Source organism: Hyla sarda, chromosome 11 (genome assembly GCF_029499605.1).
Source record: "Hyla sarda isolate aHylSar1 chromosome 11, aHylSar1.hap1, whole genome shotgun sequence".
Lineage (NCBI taxonomy): Eukaryota > Metazoa > Chordata > Amphibia > Anura > Hylidae > Hyla > Hyla sarda.
This window is the reverse complement of record NC_079199.1, coordinates 67,559,090-67,581,964: the sequence shown is the minus strand read 5'-3', so window position 1 is coordinate 67,581,964 and position 22,875 is coordinate 67,559,090. Positions and strand designations below refer to the sequence as shown.

Sequence of the window (22,875 nt, the reverse complement as noted above, 5' to 3'; positions counted from 1 at the left end):
CGCCGCAAATCGCAAGGGAAATCGCCCTTGCGATCTGCGGCGATACCGGGCTGATCGGGTCTCTGGGACCCGACCGCCCGGTAATTTCGCATGATCCCGGCTGTCACAGACAGCCAGGACCATGCTGAAGTATCGGAGCGAGGTGGCAAGCCTGCCACCTCCTCCGATCCCCTGCGATCCGTCGGTTAACTAACCGACCAATCGCAGGAGGGGGGGCGGTTACTTCCTCCCGTCCTGCCCGGCCCCTGAAAGTCCGGAGTGGACGGGAGGAAGACCGGAGGACGCGGCGGGGGACGGGGGAGTGCTGGGGACCGGCCCTGGTACTTACCTCGTCCCTGAAGACCCGAATCCCGGCGAGGAAGATGGCGGCGGCGGCGGCGACAGGTGAGTTGATCTTCAGCCGCGGTCGGGCCCTTTACAGCAATGCACGTCGCCGTAAAGCGACATGCATTGCTGTAATGGGACCCTGTATACTACAACTCCCAGCATGCCCAGACAGCGCTTGGCGTCTGGGCATGCTGGGAGTTGCAGTTTTGCAACATCTGGAGGTCCACAGTTTGGAGACCACTGTGCTCTTCCAGATGTTGCAAAACTACACATCCTCAGCATGCCCTTACTGTCCAGGCATGCTGGGAGTTGTAGTTCTGTAACATCTGGCCCTTCAGATGTTGCAGAACTACAACTCCCAGCATGCCTTGACAGTTTTGGCATACTGCGAGTTGTAGTTTTGCAACATTTGGAAGGGCACAGATTGGGAATCACTGTATTAGTGGTCTGCAAACTAGTCCTCCAGATGTTGCAAAACTACAACTCCCAGCATGCTGGGAGTTGTAGTTCAGCAACATCTGGCTCTAAAGATGTTGCCGAACTACTACTCCCAGCATGCCTGAGAATGCTGGGAGTTGTGGTTTTGCAACAACAGGAGGCACACTGGTTGGGAAACATTGTCTGTTTCCTAACTCAGTGTTTCCCAACCGTGCGCCTCCAGCTGTTGCAAAACTATAACTACCAGCATGCACTGATAAACTGTGCATGCTGGGAGTTGTAGTTTTGTAACAGCTGGAGGTCCCCTCCCCCCTGTGAATGTACAGGGTACATTCACATGGGCAGGGGGCTTACAGTGAGTATCAGGCTGCAAGTTTGCGATGCAGCAAATTGTGCGCTGCAGCTCAAACTCGCAACGGGAACTCGCTGTAATCCCCCGCCCGTGCGACTGTACCCTAAAAACACTACACTACCACAAAATAAAATAAAAAGTAAAAAAAACACTACATATACACATACCCCTACACAGCCCCCCTCCCCTCCCCAATAAAAATGAAAAACGTCCGGTATGCCACTGTTTCCAAAATGGAGCCTCCAGCTGTTGCAAAACAACAACTCCCAGTATTACCGGACAGCCGTTGACTGTCCAAGCATGCTGGGAGTTTTGCAACAGCTGGAGGCACCCTGTTTGGGAATCACTGGCGTAGAATACCCCTATGTCCACCCCAATGCAAATCCCTAATTCAGGCCTCAAATGCGCATGGCGCTCTCACTTTGGAGCCCTGTCTTATTTCAAGGCAACAATTTAGGGTCACATATGGGGTATCGCCATACTCGGGAGAAATTGTGTTACAAATTTTGGGGGGCTTTTTCTCCTTTAACCCCTTATGAAAAGGTGAAGTTGGGGTCTACAACAGCATGTTAGTGTAAAAAAATAAATTTTTTACACTAACATGCTGGTGTTGCCCTATACTTTTCATTTTGACAAGAGGTAAAAGGGAAAAACGCCCCCCAAAATTTGTAATGCAATTTCTCCCGACTACGGAGATACCCCATAAGTGGGCGCAAAGTGCTCTGGGGGCGCACAAAGCCCAGAAGGGAGAGTGCACCATGTACATTTGAGGTGATTTGCACAGGGGTGGCTGATTGTTACAGCGGTTTTGACAAACGCAAAAAAAAAAACCACATGTGAACCCATTTGCGAAACTACACCCCTCACGGTATGTAATGAGGGGTGCAGTGAGAATTTACACCCCACTGGTGTCTGACATATCTTTGGAACAGTGGGCTGTGCAAATTAAAAAATGTTGTATAGCCCACTGTTCCAAAGTTCTGACAGACACCAGTGGGGGGGTAAATGCTCACTGTACCCCTTGTTACGTTCCTCAAGGGGTCTAGTTTCCAAAATGGTATGCCATGTTGGGGTTATTTTGCTGTCCTGGCACCATAGGGGCTTCCTAAATGCGACATGCCCCCCGAGCAAAATTTGCTCTCCAAAAGCCAAATATGACTCCTTCTCTTCTGAGCATATATATATATTTTTTTACATATGCAAAAGTCGTGAAACACCTGTGGGGTATTAAGGTTCACTTTACCCCTTGTGACGTTCCCCAAGGGGTCTAGTTTCCAAAATGGTATGCCATGTGGGGATTTTTTGCTGTTCTGGTACCATAGGGGCTTCCTAAATGCAACATGCCCCCCAAAAACAATTTCAGAAAAACATACTCTCCAAAATCCCCTTGTCGCTCCTTCCCTTCTGAGCCCTCTACTGCGCCCGCTGAACACTTTTCATGGACATATGAGGTATGTCCTTACTCGAGAGAAATTGTGCTACAAATATAAGTATAAATTTTCTCCTTTTACCCCTTGTAAAAATTCAAAAATTGGGTCTACAAGAACATGCGAGTGTAAAAAATGAAGATTGTGAATTTTGTCCTTCACTTTGCTGCTATTCCTGTGAAACACCTAAAGGGTTAAAACGCTGACTGAATGTCATTTTGAATACTTTGGGGGGTACAGTTTTTATAATGGGGTCATTTGTGGAGTATTTCTAATATGAAGACCCTGCAAATCCACTTCAAACCTGAACTGGTCCCTGAAAAATAGTGAGTTTGAAAATTTTGTGAAAAATTGGAAAATTGCTGCTTAACTTTGAAGCCCTCTGGTGTCTTCCAAAAGTAAAAACACATCAATTTTATGATGCAAACATAAAGTAGACATATTGTATTTGTGAATAAATTTTTTTTTTATTTGGAATATCCATTTTCCTTACAAGCAGAGAGCTTCAAAGTTAGAAAAATGCAAAATTTTCAATTTTTTCAGCAAATTTTGGAATTTTTCACTAAGAAATGATGCAAGTATCGACAAAATTTTACCAATAACATAAAGTAGAATATGTCAAGAAAAAACAGTCTTGAAATCGGAATGATAGGTAAAAGCATTCCAGAGTTATTAATGTTTAAAGTGACAGTGGTCAGATGTTCAAAAAACGCTCCGGTCCTAAGGTGTAAAATGGCCTGGTCCTTAAGGGGTTAAATGGATCTGACCCTCACTGGAAATGCTTTGGAAGGCTTTTCTGACTGGCTTGGCTAGGAGTGGTCTGTGTGTAGCAGTCAGATAATTAAAGGGGTACTCCGGTGGGTAAACTTTATTTTTTTATTTTTTTATCAACTGGTGCCAGAAAGTTGAACAGATTTACAAATTACTTCTATTAAAAAATCTTCTAGTACTTATTAGCTACTGAATATTACAGAGGAAATTAATTTTCTTTTTGGAACACAGAGCTCTCTGCTAAATCACGAGCAAAGTGCTCTCTGCTGACATCTCTGTCCATTTTAGGAACTATCCAGAGTAGGAGAAATTACCCATGCTCTAGACAGTTCCTAAAATGGACAGAGATGTCAGCAGAGAGCACTGTGCTCGTGATTCAGCAGAGGTCTGTGTTCTAAAAGGAAAGACATTTCCTCTTTAGTATTCCGCAGCTAAGAAGTACTGGAAGGATTGGAAGGATTAAGATTTTTTAATAGAAGTAATTTACAAATTTGTTTAACTTACTGGCACCAGTTGATAAAAAAAAAGTTTTACACTGGAGTACCTTAAACTCCCTGGTGGTATGATTATGTGTGGAAATTTGTACCAAAAGCTGTACAATTTTTTGCATTGAAATTTAATATCTCCCCCCGCCCATTTCACCTCTCCCCCGTCACATTTCCCCTCCCTTGTCACATTCCGCCACTTATCACATTCTCTTCCACCTTGTCACATCCCTCCCCTCCATGTCACATCCCCCCCTTGTCACATTCCCCCCTTGGTCACATTCTTCCTCCCTCCATGTCACATTCCCCACCCCCTTATCACATTCTTCCCCCCTTGTCACCTTGTCCTGCAGCAACACACACTAGGTTTGCCGGGCAGATTTCAAACCTAGTGTATTTGATGCAGAACAAGTCCTTTCCCCTTCAGCCAATCACTGGCTTGACAACACTATTGTTGCTCGCGAATATTCGCAATGCGAATTTTATTCGCGAATTCGCGAATTTTCGCGAACATAGCACTATATATTCGTGATTACGAATATTCGTTATTTATTTATTTTTTTAAACTGAATTTTTTTTTCACAGTACACATCACAGTGATCATCCCTTTCTGCTTCCAGCTTGTGTGGTGTAAAGAAGGCTCTAATACTACTGTGTGAGACCGGTGTGCGAATTTTCGCATATGCGAAACTTTGCATATGCGAATTTTCGCATATGTTAATTAAGGTATATGCTAATTTTTGCATATGTTAATTTTCGCATGTGCGAAAATAAATCGAGAATATTACGAATATGCGAATATTCGCGAATACATGACGAATATTCATCCATATATTCACGAATATTCGCGAATTCGAATATGGCCTATGCCGCTCAACACTAGACACCACTGCGGCCGGTGATTGGCTGAAAAGGGAAAGGTCCTAGAAGATGAATAAAGAAGAGAGCAGGGACCGGAGCGCACGGAGGGGAACGGCATCTGCAGGGACTAGGTGAGCAGAAGGTTTTATTATTTTCCTCCTGGTGGCCTTTTACACTTAGCTCAGTGTTTTTCTACCAGGGTGCCTCTAGCTGTTGTTAAAATACTACTCCCAGCATGGCCAGACAGCCTTTGGCTGTTTGGGCATGCTGAGAGATGTAGTTTTGCAACATCTGGAGGCCCCCTGGTTGAAAAACAATGACTTTTAGTATTTGTCTTTACCTGCTTAGGCCGGCCCCCACCACGGGAGCCAACCCGAGCAGATAATCGCATGTTTTCCCGGGGGGGCCGTATCGCTATATCGCAAAAAGCAAAAATCGTGATTCGATTGCTTTTGCGATATATCGTGCAGCCCGGCCGGCAACTCTGCAATTCTACCCAGAGCGGGACTCGGGGTTACCGCTCCTGGCAGGGAAAATTAACCCCGAGTCACGCTCGGGATAACCGCTAAGGAGGTTAATTACCTGACTGCTACACACAGACCACTCCTAGCCAAGCCAGTCAGAAAAGCCTTCCGAAGCATTTGCAGTGAGAGTCAGATCCATTTGTAGGGTTTTTTTTAATATTTATGCCAATAAAAAGATAAAATTTTTGACCGAATCCTTTTTCTAAACTGTCATTAAGCCATATTGAAAGTCAAAGCAGCTTTTTAAAGCATATTTTAAGCAAGCATTTAAAAAAAAAAAGCAAAGTTCCATGAGGGTACATAGGAACAATCATGCAATAGCGTTCAGTATAGATGAGCGAATCAAAGCTGACTAACACGAATTAGTTACGAATTTCATGAACTAGGCTTACTGGAGAGAGCCAAGCAGTCAATATTGTTCTTGTCAATTGTTATTTATTACCTCATGCACTTTATTTGGCTGTCTTATATGTGTACCAGCATGTAGCACCTTATCTTTATATGCACTTGATGCATGTACATTACCTGTATTGTGATCAACTTTGTTTTGACCGATGCTTATGCATATTTATTTACAATATTATCATAACATGCTTTATGCCCCATGATTTATATCCCTGATGCAGGGAGTCCGGTGATACTGTCTGTTCTTGATTTCCCCATACATGTGTGTTTGGTTTTTAATGTATACCAATAAACTATTTCATATCTCTATTAATGACTATTTGCTCTTGTTTTTTGGGTTTTAGTCTGTAGACGGTATAATACCCAGCAGTCCATTCCTAATAGTCTTGGACAGAGTGCAATTTTTTTGTTTAGTACACTGCTCTTTTGTGCTGCAGCACTGTTGTGTTCTGCTGGTGCTGTACAGCATTTTTCTGCCCTCATAAGTGCATACCACATACCTACATCTAAGTAGTGTACTATTTTGTACCTGTTAATCTGTCAAGGGCCTAGATACTGTGAGAGTCCAGGCGAAAGCACACACCTACTTCTTTTCTAGACAAATACTGTTTTATGCATAGTATAGCGTATTGTACTTCCCTCACATATGCACTAAGTATGTCAGGCAGAGAAGTGCCAGGACATGCGCAGAGGAGTGGCAGAGGCCTAAATTCATCAGGCAGAGGTTGCAGCAGACTAGGGCCTAGTGGCAGCAGGAGTCGCAGCAAGAGGCCTGAGCTCCCGATATCAGCTAGCGGTCGTGTCTCGACCAGCAACCCAACTGCCGTCATTGATTTGTTAACACGGTCATCCACTTCATCACAAGTGACATCTGATATCTGACCCAGTCAAGAGTCGGTGGGTTCCTCAGACATAACCCTTAGTTGGCATGGCCTGGGATCAGTCCCTGTCCTGTGCTGTTCCTTCTCCTTCAGAAGTATCTTATGCTGTGGGTTCAGCTCCACTATTCACTGAGGACGATCTAATAGAGGACAGTCAGCAGCTACTGCCCAGCCAACAAGTGGAGGAGACATCCGCCGCTTCCTCCGCTAGGCTGGCAAGTAGTCATGAGGAGAGTGACATAGGAGACAATATTAACAGGGTTCAGGGTCCTGAAGCAGACACTGTTGAGGAACCTGAGGAGGACATCAGTGACGTGCAGACACTGGTATATGACGATTAAGGCGATCGCAAATGGGAGCTGGGTGTAGAAGGGGCATCATCCATCATCCATCCATCATCCATCCATCCATCATCCATCCATCAATCATCCATCCATCAATCATCCATCCATCAATCATCCATCCATCAATCATCCATCCTCCAATCATCCATCCTCCATCATCCATCCTCCATCATCCATCCTCCATCATCCATCCTCCATCAATCATCCATCCTCCATCAATCATCCATCCTCCATCAATCATCCATCCTCAATCATCCATCCTCAATCATCCATCCTCAATCATCCATCCTCAATCATCCATCCTCAATCATCCATCCTCAATCATCCATCCTCAATCATCCATCCTCAATCATCCATCCTCAATCATCCATCCTCAATCATCCATCCTCAATCCATAATCATCCATCCTCCATCATCCATCCATAATCATCCATCCTCCATCATCCATCCTCCATCATCCATCCTCAATCATCCATCCTCCATCATCCATCCTCAATCATCCATCCTCCATCATCCATCCTCAATCATCCATCCTCCATCATCCATCCTCAATCATCCATCCATAATCATCCATCCTCAATCATCCATCCATAATCATCCATCCTCCATCCATCATCCATCCTCCATCCTCCATCCTCCATCCATCCTCCATCCTCCATCCTCCATCAATCCTCCATCCTCATCATCATCCTCCTCATCATCATCATCATCATCCTCCTCCTCCTCCTCCTCCTCCTCCTCCTCATCATCCTCCTCCTCCTCCTCCTCCTCCTCCTCCTCCTCCTCCTCATCATCCTCCTCCTCCTCCTCATCATCCTCCTCCTCATCATCCTCCTCCTCATCATCCTCCTCCTCATCATCATCCTCCTCCTCCTCATCATCCTCCTCCTCATCATCCTCCTCCTCCTCATCCTCATCATCCTCATCCTCCTCCTCCTCCTCCTCCTCCTCCTCCTCCTCATCCTCCTCCTCCTCCTCCTCCTCCTCCTCATCATCCTCCTCCTCCTCCTCATCATCCTCCTCCTCATCATCCTCCTCCTCATCATCCTCCTCCTCATCATCCTCCTCCTCCTCATCATCCTCCTCCTCATCATCATCATCCTCCTCCTCATCATCCTCCTCCTCATCATCCTCCTCCTCCTCATCCTCATCATCCTCATCCTCATCATCCTCATCCTCCTCATCCTCCTCCTCATCATCCTCATCCTCATCATCCTCATCCTCATCCTCATCCTCCTCCTCCTCCTCCTCCTCATCCTCCTCCTCCTCCTCCTCATCCTCCTCCTCCTCATCCTCCTCATCATCAGTTGCAGGTTGCCCATGAGGCAGCAGCTGAGCCAGCAAGGTGGTAGCATGGTCGGCAGTCAGCATGGTGGCAGAAGTGGAAATTCTGGAGCCAAACGTGCCCCGGGGAGACTACCTGCTTCACGGCAGCCTACCTTCCTGGGAGGTAGTGGAACAGGGGTTCCTGGAGACGGCGGCAGTAGCAGTCAATTAGTGCGGACTGTTGGTGGGAAAATCAGCTATTCGGCGGTGTGGCAGTTTTTTTTATCAAGCATCGGGAGGAGGTTCACATAGCCATATGCAAGATATGTCGGCATAAGGTGAAGCATGACCAGGGTCCCAATGTTGGCACCACGGCCCTGCGTCAACATATGCTTCGCCACCATAAAGCAGCCTAAGAGAACTGTGGTTCTGATTTAGTGGTCCAGTCTGCTGCATCACCCAGTGGCACACGGCTCCCTCTTTCAGCCAGCCAAGGCTCCACCACCTCAGTCGAAGGGAGCTGTGTGTCATACCCTCCTACTGTTGCTCCAGATGCTCCTGCTCATCCTACTTTTAGTCAGCCATTCTGCCAACAATCCATCGGTGAAGCCATGTCCAAGAGACAACAGTATTCGCCCACTCATCCAATGCCACAGAAGCTGAATGTGCTCCTGTCCAAGTTGCTTGTGCTGCAGTCCTTCCCTTTTCAAGTGGTGGAGAGAGCCAAGCAGTCATTTCTTTGCGAAGAAGGCAGTACCAGCCTTGCACAATTGTGGAAGAGAAGGTAGTCCAGTCCTTGAGCCTGTCTGTGTGTATCAAAGTGCACGGCAGTGCCGATGTCTGGAGCTGTAACTAAGGTCGGGACAGTACCTGTCCTTTACGGCTCACTGGGTGAATGTGGTTCCTGCACAGCCACAACACCAACTTGGTCAGGTCACGCAGCTTCCTCCTCCACGCTCTCAGGCCATTGGTCCTTTGACAGTGTGCAAACCCCACCTCCTCATCCTCCGTGTCCTCAGCCTCCACTGCCCAGACAAGTCTCAGTGGCCCCTCAGCATACCATGTGTGCAGGGCACGGCGGTGTCACTCTGTTCTTCACATGGTTTGCCTTGGCAAAAAGAGACACACAGGGTAGGAACTGAAAAGTAATTTGTAAAGAAATTGGAGAATGGCTTACTCCATGAAAACTGGAAATGGGAACCATGGTGACTGACAACGGGAAGAACATCTTGCATACGCTGCAACTGGGAAGGATGAGCCATGCGCCCTGCATTGCACACGTGTTCAATTTAATTGTGAAGCTGTTCCTGAAGTGTCCCCCCCCCCCCATTTGCAAGACATCTAAACAATGGGAATTAAACTTTGCATGCACTTCAGCCGCTTGTACACCGCAAAGCACACCATCCTTGAGCTGCCACATTATTAGTAAATTGCCAGGATTATGGGATGAACAACGTCATTCCACTGCTTCATTTCTTAAAACAAGTATTGGAAATTATGGCTGGTCAGGGCACTGGAGATGTGGCGCCTACATCTCACGGCCACTTGAGCCCTGTGGGGGAAGTACTGGAGGAGGGGGAGGAGCACAGTTTAGGTTTCGCCAAACGGCAGTGTTTCTAGTAATCTGACAGGAGAGGAGGAGCAGGAGCAGCCAGAGGAGCTAGCGGGTTATGAGGAAGGCGAGACAGGACCCAGACACACTGTGGCAGTATGCAGTGGAGATGGAGGTAGGGAGTCCCTCCGAGTCACTTGCACAAATGGCACAATGCATGCTCACTTGCTTGCGTAGTGACAGCCGAATTGTCACCATTCGGCAGCGGGATGACTTCTGGATCTCCACCTTCTTGGACCCTCGATACAACCACAAAATACGGGCCTTTTATACACAAAGCGAGGAGGGAGGGAGGACAAAGCGACCTACTACAGAGGCATCCTATGTAGTCAGTTGGCCGATTCCTATCGGTGCCATTGTCAATCCTCTCGCCTTCCACTGCCATGGCTGCTAAGGAGGGGTCAGGTGGCAGGAGCAGTACCAGCTCCATCAGCAGCAGCCCGAGTCTACAGTCTCTGATCAGTAGCTTTCTTCACCCGCATAGTGAAGCAACTCATCAGCAGCAGGTACACCAGGAGCAGGACCTGAACCAGCAGGTGGTGGCATACCCCGACATGCCCATGTCAACACATCTTGAAGATCCGCTGGACTTCTGGGCAGCCAAACTTGATTTGTGGCTGCAACTAGCAGTTTTCCCTGGAAAAGCTGTCCTGCCCGGCCAGTAGTGTGCCATCAGAGCAGGTGTTTAGAGCGGCGGGGGCCATAGTCACCCCAAGGAGAACTCTTCTGTCCACGAAAAATGTGGAGAGACTGACCTTTGTGAAGATAAATCAGGCATGGATCATCCAGGATTTCCAACCACCAATGCCTGATGCATCAGGGTAGATTGACCATGGAGCCACACCAACACTTCACAAATATGGATAGTGCCAAACCGATTTAAGGCGCTGCTCCTGAGTTACAAACATTCCTCCACATCAGACCTTTTTTTCACCCACCTTCATCACTGGGTACCGCACCCCTCTGTCACGGGTCACTTTCAGGACTCATGAAACTGCTGCTGCCACCTCCAAGCTGTCTCATTCAGCCACTATATGGTCTCTTCCCATGCTTCAGCCAATATATGGTTTACTGATGCTTCTGGGCCTGAGCCTAGGCCTAAAAAAAATTTATGGTAGCACTAGTAAAATTCATCTTTTAACCTTAGTTATTGTGAAGCCCTAGTGTCTACTCAGGCTGCTGCCAGCTCCAGGCTGTGTCATTCAGCAACTATATGGTCTCCTCATGCTGCCAACACCACCATGCTGTGTCATTCAGCCACTATATGGTCTCCTCATGCTTCAGCCACATCCAAGCTGTGTCATTCAGCCACTATATGGCCTCCCCTTGCTGCCACAAACTCCAGGCAGTCATTAAGCACTATATGTTCTTCTCATACTGATGCCACCTCCAGACTGTCTCATTCAGCCACTATATGGTCTCTTCTCATGCTTCAGCCAACTCCAGGCTGTGCCATTCAGCCACTATATGAACTCCTCATACTGATGCCATCTCCAGGCTCTGTCATTGTGCTGCCATGTGCCTCCTTGTTAGATTTGTCCCTTTGTACCCACACGGCGGGGCCCGGGACACAAACTTGGGAATCAAAATTTCAATTTCAAAATCTTAAATTTGAATGGTCTCCTCATGCTTCAGCCATCTCCAGGCTGTGTCATTCAGCTAATATATGGTTTCCTGATGCTGCTGGGCCTAAAAAATTTTTATGGTAGCAGTGTCAAGTTGATCAAAATTATTCTGACTGCCTATATATAATACTTCTTTATTTATATGTCATTTTTAATGCTGAAAAAAATAAGATATCTGTTACCTACTTTTTTAACTATGCACCATGTCCCTGAGCTTGCAATCTGCTCGTGACTAAATAACCTTGGAACAACGCTAGAAGGTCCAAGATGAGACTTCGGAAGTCAAAACATTTGAGGAAAGATGCAGATTGTATAAGAAGGACAAAGAACTGTAATTTTCCAGTATTAGAGCGAGAGGGCTGCATAAATGAACTTTGGCCAAGAAAGAAATTAATGGAAACTAGATATGCTAATATATACGGACACAATAATCGAACAACCAATCATAACGTAACATGCTAATTGTGATGTCATAAATAAACCTCCTTCTTTGCACAATTTAAAAACCAACTGGACTTCCTGGATTAAATCAGAAATCCTTGGGGTCAGCTCCTTAGGGAGTATGCTGAGAGAAGGGAGATATTATACCAACATCCTATGTCTGGTGTGAATCTCTTGCGCCGGTCCTCAGCCATATGCAGCAGCAGTCACTCAGATTTTAATGCCTCTCCTCGGTCGATCCTTGACAGCAGTAGCTACCATAAATCTTCAATTTAAATTTCAAAATTCTTCTTTTAATCTTAGGGATTGTGAAGCCCCAGTGTCTAGACATGCTGCTGTCCGCTCCAGGCTGTGTCATTCAGCAACTATATGGTCTCCTTATGCTGCCAATACCCCCAAGCTTTGTCATTCAGCCACTATATGGTCTCCTAATGCTTCAGCCACATCCAAGCTTTGTCATTCAGCCACTTTATGGTCTCCTCATGCTCCCAAAACACCTCCATGCTCTCTTATTTAGCCACTATATGGTCTCCTCATGCTGCCAACACATTCACGCTGTGTCATTCAGCCTCTATATGGTCTCCTCATGCTTCAGCCACATGCTGATATGGATTTTATCAGTTACCTTGTAACTATCTTACTCCCGGCCAAATCAGAACGTGTACACCAAAGTAAATCAAATGGAGCCATGTCAGTTTCAAATACTTCTCCCCTTCATTAGGCTGTTCACTTGGTTATATAACCTCTGTATTTAGCATAAGTTCCCATTCTCACTAGGGCAATAAGGGTAGCTGTGGCATACCATATAAGGTATGCTTGTCCTGAAATGTTTGGTGTGCTATGAAGTCTTTGTCCAGGAATTCTACTCGATGGGAGGGGGTGAACAGATGAGGGGGAGGGGGGTGGGGAAATGAGCAAGGAGCAGAGTAACATGAGGGGGATGGGTGGCTTTGTGCAAAATGGGCATTTTATGCATAAACGTACATAAACATACATACACACACACACATTATATATATATATACATATACACACACACTCAAATATACATCCATTACAATCAGAGCTGTGTCGTTTAGCCACTATATTGTCTTTCTCATGCTGCCAACACCTCCACACTGTGTCATTTAGCAACTATATGGTCTCCTCATGCTGCCAATACCGCCACGCTGTGTAATTCAGCCACTATTTGGTCTCCTCATGCTGCCAACACCTCCATGCTGTGTCATTCAGCCACTATATGGTCTCCTCATGCTGCCAACACCTCCACGTGTATCATTCAGCCACTATATGGTCTCCTCATACTGATGCCACCTCCAGGCTCTTCAATTGTGCCGCTCTGTGGCAGCGATTCTAATAGCGATGCCTGTAATATGCATGTCATACTGAATAAAAGTATTATTTCACTACCCCAGCACACCCCATATGCGTGTTAGAACAAAGCAAAGTGTTCTACACCCGTATTGAGGCTCTCTGTAGTCCAGAAATAGCAATTTTTAATATAGATTCACCACGAATAAATTCGGATCGAACCACGTTTTTTTCGAAAAATTGGGCAAATTGTCCGAATCAAATTTTTCTAAAGTTCGCTCATCTCTAGCGCTCAGGTTAGAAGTAGGAGCGATTACAACTGCAATCTTATGTCTGCATCTTCTTTTAAGAATCTGCAAGCTGAAATTACCATTCTACCACCTCCTCCCCCAAAGAATCAAAATTCAGTTTATGTAGAGAATTTTTTCAAATGTATGTAGTAAAACTGGGTCAGCTACCAGTCATTGTGGCACTAACAGTTCAATGTTTACCAATTGTGGATGAAATTTCTTTATCAAACATAAGGGCCAACTAGCCATAAGAGAAAAATGTTTAACTTCGAATTTAAAGAAATAAAAATCCCTCTGGCAGTATTACAACAATTGTCCAAACCATGCATAGCAAATTTTGTATTATAGCAAGTATTGCATGTATTAACTTTTCTAGTGAGACATTACGAATCCTGAATACACAAAGAATGTAACGATGTCTCCTACCCACTATTCCAACAGCTGCCTGCTGCCGCCTTGTGTCCATGAGGTGTTTAGAAAACTAGACATGCTCTTCTCATCATAGCCACACTTACCTAGAGGCACCAAAAATAATTCAGCAACTAGGTGTCCAAGACCTTAGGTTGGGCCCTGATGAAAGGCCTGCTTGCTTAAGGACTATTTCCCTAGGGTGCAAATCTCTGCTCAGATAGTTGGGCTGTTAATTCAGAGATTTTTTTTAGGTGTGTTGCCAGAAGAGAATTTACATTGGGTTATTTCCCAAAAAATACTTTTAGAGCCAACCACTAAAGATTTTCCTTTTTCAAGGTTCCCTAACCATGTGAAAGCAGTACCATCATGTTGTCCATGGATATGACCTTATATTAGAGGATCTCCTGCCTGGCACCCCGGCTCTCTCCATGCAGTAGTGACCTCCGCTCCATGCATGGATTACTGTCGACCACAGTGGTGGCTGACACGCCCCTCTATGTAACTTTATGGGAGAGCTGGAGATACGTGAATGCTGTATCTCCGGCTCTCCCATAGACATACAATAAATAACCATGATTAAATGAAAGGCAAGACTTAATGCAAGTTAGAAGGGTTGTATTTAAGTAGCGTACTCATGCAATGCCACCCGAAGACGCCTAAAGGTACCAGATTAGAAAGCAGAAATGCAAAGCGTAAGCCTAGCTCCTGGATCTATGATAATCATTTTAGCATTGGCAAAGTTGCAGACTAGCAAATCAGAGTTTAAATTTTTAGGTCTAGTAGGGTCTAGTAAGGGGTACTCTTCTGTGTTTATATCCTGCTTATAGTTCTGATTATGCTTCACAATTGGTGAGGGCATTATAGATTTGTTCTGGATTTCAATTCCGAAAAATCAGGTAAGGTCCCAAAATATATGTACACCCTTACAGAGAACAGGGGCTCACATTGTAAAGACTACATACACTGAACTTGCCACAACTGAAGGGTTATAATCACTTCTAGAAAGGGCGATCTAGCTCACCTCTGATTATTCTTGCTGATTAAAGTCACTTTCCATGGAGGCCTATAAATAAATAGAGTTATATATTACCAGTATGCATTCCCGCAGCTGTTTTTTTGAGGCACAAGTGGAACCTTAAACACTATTCGGATTTAAACCCCCTTTCCGACCCATGACATACATGTAACGCAGGCCCGTGGGTCAGTGTCATAACTGGGATATGCCCCTGACATCTGCTGGTAATAACATAAATCGGATATTGCTCCAATGTCCATCATTTAACTGGTTAAATTCTGTGATCTCTACAGATCACGGCATTTAAACATTGAATGCCGATGTTCCCAGGTGTCTAGTGGTCCCATCATCCCCCACAAGGGAGACAATGGGTTGCTAGGGAAGCCCAGGGACTTACTTCTGCTCCTTGGCCTTCCCTGGATCCTGGAAATTGAGAGCAAATAGCATGGATCCATGTAAGTTACAGATGGCTTACATTGATCTATGTAAGCCATCTTCTGATGGCTTATAATAGGCCCCTGGGGGGGCAAATAATGTGTCATAAAAAGTGAAAAAAAATTATTACAAATGTTTTTTACCCCCCCTCCCCTTCCCAAATAAAAATTTCAGTCACTCACTTTTTCCCATTTTTCTAATAAAATACTGTAAAAAAAAAAAAAGTTAAGTTTAGGGTCTTGGGGAGTGAGGAGTAAAAAAAAAAAAATATGTGAGTCAAAAAAGAAAAAAATATAATAAAATTGCTGGGTCATGATTGGTTGTTAAAAATAGGTTTTAATGTTATGGCTGATCAGTGTGCATAATAATAAACTAATTCATGGACCAATAAAATACTGGATCATTAGCTGCCCTAGTACAGGTTGAACAAACATCTGGATCATATGGGAGCTTTGCAGTCAGGAACTGCAGACTGTAGACTGTATACAGACTGTATACAGACTAAATCTGTAGACTGTTTACATTGGTTTTATTTTCATATTTTGACTGTTGAAGATCAAGCAAAGCTTTGTGCAATGTTCCTGTCACACGCAATATTCCTTATATGTTATTAAGAAGGAGCTGGCTATCTGGCTTAGTAAAATGTTAAAGCCTACCTGTAATTTCCAGTAACTGCTGAGGATAAGCTATTAAATGTGTTTGTACATGAGGAGTAGCAATATTTTGGGCTACAATATAACTTCTATTTGGCATTTTCTCCAGATTTATGCTCTCCTTGCTTCATCTCTAATTTTCAGTTGTTCCTGGACATGGGGGTGAAAACTAACCTTTATGACATCTCCCATACACTGAACACACATAGAAGTGGGTATTGTGTTCTCCTTTATAACACACAGTCTAAGCAATCTAAGCTTTAAGTCCAGCACTGGAGTAAGGCCTAATAACTACTATAAGCTTCTATATTCTCCGCCCACTTCTGGCTCTCTCCAACCATGCCCCCTCCCCTCTCTATAGACTTCTATGGTCAGCATCTAACTTGTTCCCTCAGTGAACAGATTCTCTCTTCCCGCTCTTAAGATGGACTTGAGCTGCTTTTCATCGAGTGACAAGTTTAGGATGGGGGGGGGGGGGGGGGGGCAGGAAGTAAGACACATTACAAAGCTTTCCATTCATTTATGAAAAGTTTAACTTACTTTGGTATGAAGATAGTGTTTCTCAGAAAGTTCTCAAACTTCTTTTGAAAGAACTCCTCATTTATGTTTACCAACTGGTCACCATTTTTTTGACATGGACAACATTTATCTTCAGCATCTGGATTGTCCTCTTCATCATTATCAAACCTGGTATCAGCACTGCTGGTAGGAAGCTTCAAACCTGCATAACAAGGATTTAGGGGGACTTTTGTGACAAGAGCAAGAGGAGGACAGTTGTGGAAATTAGAGAATCAAACTATCATGGACATTTGAACAAAGCAATTCTGATATGAAAAAATATATGAAGGACATTTAGCAAACTGGACCTCTGTCTAGAGCAGCATGTGTCATCTATCTATCTAATATATATATAAAACTCAATGTGTGTGTGTGTTCCGGCATCCCGTCCAAACGGCTAAAGATGTTAACATGAAACTTGGCACACATGTTACTTATATGTCAACAACAAAGATAGGATAGGTGATTTAACCCTTACTCAACCTCATTTGCCAGGGTCTGGGTTTTTGTTTAAAGTCCCATACAAATCTATGGGGAATATATGTAACTGCATAACTTCCAAACGGCTGGAGATATTTCAATAATACTTGGTCAAATGTTACTTATATGTCCACTTAAAATATAGGATAGTTAGTTCAACCTTTAAGTACTCCCCTTTGTGAGGGCCAGGGTTTTTATTTTAAGTCCCATGCAAATCAGTGGGAAATGTATGTTCCTACATAACTTCCGAACGGCTGGAGATATTTCAATAATACCTGGTACACATATTACTTATATGTCAAATAAAAAGATATGATAGTTAAATTAACCTTTACATACACCCTTATATAAATGATGGGTTTTTGTTTCAAGTCCCATGCGAGTATATGGGACTTCCAGTACCTTACTCCACAATCTCCACTCGGCATCTCCTGGTAAATGTGTCAATCTGGCTTGCAAGCCACACCCCATCTCGCAAAGATAGGAGGTCGGGATAGGCGGTCGGGATAGGCGGACGGGATTGGAGGTCGCGACTGGAGGTCGGGATTGGAAATCAAGATATGAGAATGGGATATGAGGTTGAGATATGAGGAGGGGATATAAAGTTGAGATTTGAGGACAGGATAGGAGGTCAGGATATGAGGACGAGATATGAGGACAGGATATGGGGACGGGATATGGGGACGGGATCTCTCTCTCCATATATATGTGGTGTCCCGGTACCGTATCCTATCCGGTACCTGCGTGTGTGGGTCCCCTTAGCCAGAGTCCCTAGGACGTCGAGGTCCTGATTGTCTAGTTCACCCCTGGTCACCTCTCATCTAGATAGTTATTAAGCTAATAGTTTATTTAGGATGCATGTGAATATGATATCAATGTCTATAAATAGTTAATTACCTGTATACAGCATAGCAGGACCTGCGGGTCACGTGATCGTGAAAACTCTATGGTTTCTGCTTTAGGACCTTTGGAGGTCCCTGTGACGTATGCTACCCATCACTCCTTGTAACGGTGAGTGACAGTTACTGTGACCAATCCAAAACGGCCCTGCCCTGCCCATATAAGGGAGCGGCGGCCATTACTCTTTCTCTTTGCTTCTGCGCTCCTGACGAGGAAGGATCTATACCGCTATCTCCCGCAGTGAGTTAGGCCCGAGCCTTGCGGCAACGGCTGATTGATTCTAAATTGAGAGTGTATCAATCCCTAAGCACTCTGCATGATCACCGGACCTTAGCAAACCCCTAAATCCGGACGGATCTGCAAATATTACCCTAAATTCAGAGACTGTATCTAAAAGCCAAGGTCCGCAACAACTGTCAGTCATTGCACCATATAGAGACTGTATTCCTGAGACTGTTATTGTGCATTGGACATACCGCAAGCCTTTCAGTAAAGTTTGTTCAAGTTCAAGTACCTTGTGGACCTTCAGTCATTTTTATATATGCACCTATCGTTACTGGGAAGGGCAGCGATAGGCCAGAGAATTACCTCAGCATACTAGCCCCCAGCCTGGCGTCACGAACTGCAGGGTTAACATTAACCCCTCATTTATCGAAACAATACCCCCACTACCAACACCCCCAAGGGCTACCACATATATAGATAGATATATTTGTTGATAGTGTAGATTCCTATTTGAAAACAAATGTAGTTTACCATTCCAATAGCTACAGGAAACCTTAGTATCAGGGCCGATTTTAATAGTTGTTTTATGTAACCCCAACCCTAGAAGTCATAGAGTGCAGACAAAATAAATATTCCTCTAAAGTAAGTTAATGCATTCACACTTAAAGGGGTACTCCGCCCCTGGCATCTTATCCCCTATCCAAAGGATAGGGGATAAGATGTTAGCTCGCCGCGGTCCCGCTGCTGGGGACCCTGGGGATCGCCACTGCGGCACCCCACCATCATTACTGCACAGAGCGAGTTCGCTCTGTGCGCAATGACGGGCGATACAGGGGCCGGAGCAGAGTGACATCATGGCTCCGCCTCTCATGACATCACAGCCCGTCCCCTTAATGCAAGTCTATGGAAGGGGGCGTGACGACCGCCACGCCCCCTCCCATAGACTTGTATTGACGGGGGCAGGCTGTGACGTCACGAGGGGCGGAGCCGTGACGTAACGATGCTCCGGCCCCTGCATTGCCCGTCATTACGTGCAGAGTGCTCTCGCTCTGCACAGTAATGATAGCGGGGTGCTGCAGCAGCGATCCCCGGGGTCCCCAGCAGCGGGACCCCGGCAATCTGACAACTTATCCCCTATCCTTTGGGCAGAGTACCCCTTTAAATGGACACACTAAGGATCAAATTATGCAAATTATATAGAAAATTGAAGTAAAGTATGTATTTTCTATGTAGAAAATTGTAGAAAACTGGTCCATGATTATTCACAAATTTTAGTGTACAGTTTAACTTGTGTGTACTGGGTAATAAGCAGTAACTAAAAATCTCAAAGTTGCAAATTGTACATATTGGAAAAGCAAAGTTAACTTCAAATAAAAATAAAACAGAATAAAAATATTTATACCGTAAAATTATGGCTAACTGTTACATTTTGATGGTTAACCCTAAACTTTATGAAACCTATGAACTAATAATTAAGGCCACCACACAAAACATAAGTAAACATTCCAGACCATCCACTGAACTCCTACTTTAGTGTGTTACGAGGTCACATACAAACCTTTAGTACAGTAATCATTGCGATACAGTTCATGATCTTCCACCATCTGCTGCCAGAGCACCAGGTAATAACTTAGATTCCCATTTCGTTGTGTTGGAGGCTTCCATCGAACAATTAGATGAGATGAGGAGTTGGACATGATCATAACATCTTGAGGAATGGTTGGTGCTGTAAACATAAGAAGTTCATGCAAGAAGTTAGAGACTGAAAAAGGGCTGGTTCACATCACGTTTTCCGCAATACGGGACCGCATACGGCAGGGGAGAGCTAAAAACTAGCGCTCCCTTATTGAGCTGTATGCGGTCCCGTATGTAATTCATTTCAATGAGCCGGCCGGAGTGAAACGTTCGGACCGGTCGGGTCATTTTTCCCCCGTATGCGCTTTTACAACCGTACTCAAAACCGTGGTTGACCAGTTTTAGGTCCGGTTGTAAAAGCGCATACGGGGGAAAAATGAGCCAACCGGACCGAATGTTTCACTCTGGCCGGCTCATTGAAATGAATTACATACGGGACCGCATACAGCTGAATATGGGAGCGCTAGTTTTTAGCTCTCCCCTGCCGTATTCGGTCCCGTATTGCGGAAAACGTGATGTGAACCAGCCCTAACCTACATGTTTAACTGATTAAAACAAGATAAAAGATTTTTCTAATCTGATTGGAAATTGTGTATTTTCATTTTTTAATACATTATTATGGGAGCAGCCTTAATAATGACCCTAGCCGATCCTGTTCACTTTCTTGGGAAGGTTTTCTATCTTTGCTCTGTGGCCTGTGCACAAGTCTTTGTGAAAAGAAAAGAGGATGAGCTCTATTGTGAATGGCCTGATCACATCTTATCTACATACTGGTGTCATACATTACTTTAATTCAGTATGTGATGATAAAGAAGATACTGCTGAAAATTGATCTTTATAGAACAGGAAGTGTCAGCTTATCATTTGTCCTAGCAGCCAGAGTAAATCCACAGGATTTCCGGATTATTTTACAATATAGTTTATAAAATGCAAAGTTGGAAAAAAAAACACCAACATTTTTTTAAAATTGTGTATAATATAAAAACAAACATGATGTGTCATCAAAAATGATCTAATTCCCTTAAAAAATATTGCAGCCCAACAAATTGGATGGCTTTACCTTTGGAAAAGTAACTTTTATACATGATGGATTCAAAAAATTCTGTACCTAATAACCTGAGTCCACTTTTGGAACCCTCTTACCTAATGGCTTCATAGAGACTTTGGTTATACATGTCAGCCCTGACAGTAACAGTAAAGATCCTTCGATGTAAATAAAATTAATCAAGCAAGATATCAAACATACACTATGATCTAACCTGCTGGTTTGGTCCATATGTAAACAATATCACTCTGAGCACCAAAGCTCTGTCCTTCCTCCGCTGTAGTCAAAGAAATGGCCCGGACATATATTGCATACTGTGTCCAAGGTTTTAAGTTTAGTAATGTAATACTTGGCTCTTGCTCAGTGTTCCAAGGTAGCTCTACGTCTACAACATTCCAGCTGTTGGCACCACAGGCATCTTGTCCAAGATACTCTGTTATGTTCTGGAAAGGTCTATAGACCATGCAAGGGAAAACATTTTGGAAAGCATTATGTTAGTGGATTAATATGGTGAGACTATGTAAAATGACCACAAATGATTAACACCTATTAATTTCTTCATATGAGAATGAAAAGTAATTCTTCTTCATGACATTCAATAAAATGCTATCATTTGTGGTTGCACATACTGATACCCAAGGCCAACCAGTAGAGAGAGATTCAATAAAACAGGTTTCTGCAGAGTAAGAAAGGTGAATGACAGGATGAGAAGCTTTTAGGTTATCAGCGGACACAGAAATTAGCCTCATAAAGAGTAGTGTTGAGCGGCATAGGCCATATTCGAATTTGCGAATATATGGACGAATATTAGGCATATATTAGCTAAATTCGCATATTCGTAACATTCTCGTTTTATTTTCACATATGCGAAAATTAACATATGCGAAAATTTGCATATACAAAAATTAGCATAAGCGAAAATTCGCATATACGAAAATTCGCACGCCAGTCTCACACAGTAGTATTACAGCCTTCTTTACACCACACAAGCTGGAAGCAGAGAGGGATGATCACTGTGATGTGTACTGTGAAAAAAAACAAAAAAAAACAAAAAACGAATATTCGTAATTACGAATATATAGTGCTATATTCGCGAATATGCGATATTCGCGAATAAAATTCGCATTACGAATATTCGCGAGCAACACTAATAAAGAGCCAACATGACTGGCAGACCACTACAATTTTATTTATTTATTTATTTATTGATTAAAACAAGATAAAAGATTTTTCTAATCTGATTGGAAATTGTGTATTTTCATTTCGAATACATTATTATGGGAGCAGCCTTAATAATGACCCTAGCTGATCCTGTTCACTTTCTTGGGAAGGTTTTCTATCTTTGCTCTGTGGCCTGTGCACAAGTCTTTGTGAAAAGAAAAGAGGATGATCTCTATTGTGAATGGCCTGATCACATCTTATCTACATACTGGTGTCATACATTACTGTAATTCTGTATGTGATGATAAAGAAGATACTGCTGAAAAGTGATCTTTATAGAACAGGAAGTGTCAGCTTATCATTTGTCCTAGCAGCCAGAGTAAACCCACAGGATTTCCGGATTATTTTACAATATAGTTTATAAAATGCAAAGTTGGAAAAAAAACACCAAATATTTTTAAAAATTTTATCAAGCAAGCTGAAGAAAGAAGGCTGGATTGCACACTCAGAACTTACTTATAAAACACCACATATGGATTTTGGAGTTTGGTTTACGGCTGGAGTATGCTTCAAGGGTATTTGTGCACTCAAGAATTATTACCATTTTACTTATTATACATGCCAACTTACGATTCTTTGTAGAGGACAACGAAGCTCATGAGATCAGTTTTATCTGGCTTATAGCGCTGCCATTTTAGGAAGATGCGGTCTGATTCAGTCATATTTGTCACAAATTTTAATGTTTCAGTCTTGCCTGTGATGAAAATGCAATGTTTAAAATGAGTATACCACAGAGGGGTATTTTAAACTAAATAGTGATAGAACAGGAGGTGAAGGTAAACCCATGAAATCAAAAATACCATAAAAGGTGAATGCCACCATAAAAGAACTTAGTGTCTGATATTTTTAGATAATCTGCAGGATTTTCATATGCCAATGAAATTCCTCAAAATCTCACTAGATTACCAATAAATGTTTGAGATGGGTTTTCTTTATT

At 43.7% G+C, this 22,875-nt stretch overlaps 1 protein-coding gene across 1 annotated transcript in view; it reads right to left on the bottom strand.

Moving 5' to 3' along the window:
* INSRR (insulin receptor related receptor) overlaps positions 1–22,875 on the bottom strand; it is a 219,347-nt gene that overhangs the window by 37,876 nt on the left and 158,596 nt on the right. The window contains exons 7-11 of the mRNA XM_056545044.1: positions 22,509–22,632; positions 20,932–21,170; positions 19,596–19,763; positions 16,415–16,595; positions 14,793–14,834 (exon numbers count right to left, since the gene is read on the bottom strand). Of these exons, the coding sequence (XP_056401019.1) occupies positions 14,793–14,834; positions 16,415–16,595; positions 19,596–19,763; positions 20,932–21,170; positions 22,509–22,632 (754 nt within the window). The remainder of the gene's footprint in view (positions 1–14,792; positions 14,835–16,414; positions 16,596–19,595; positions 19,764–20,931; positions 21,171–22,508; positions 22,633–22,875) is intronic.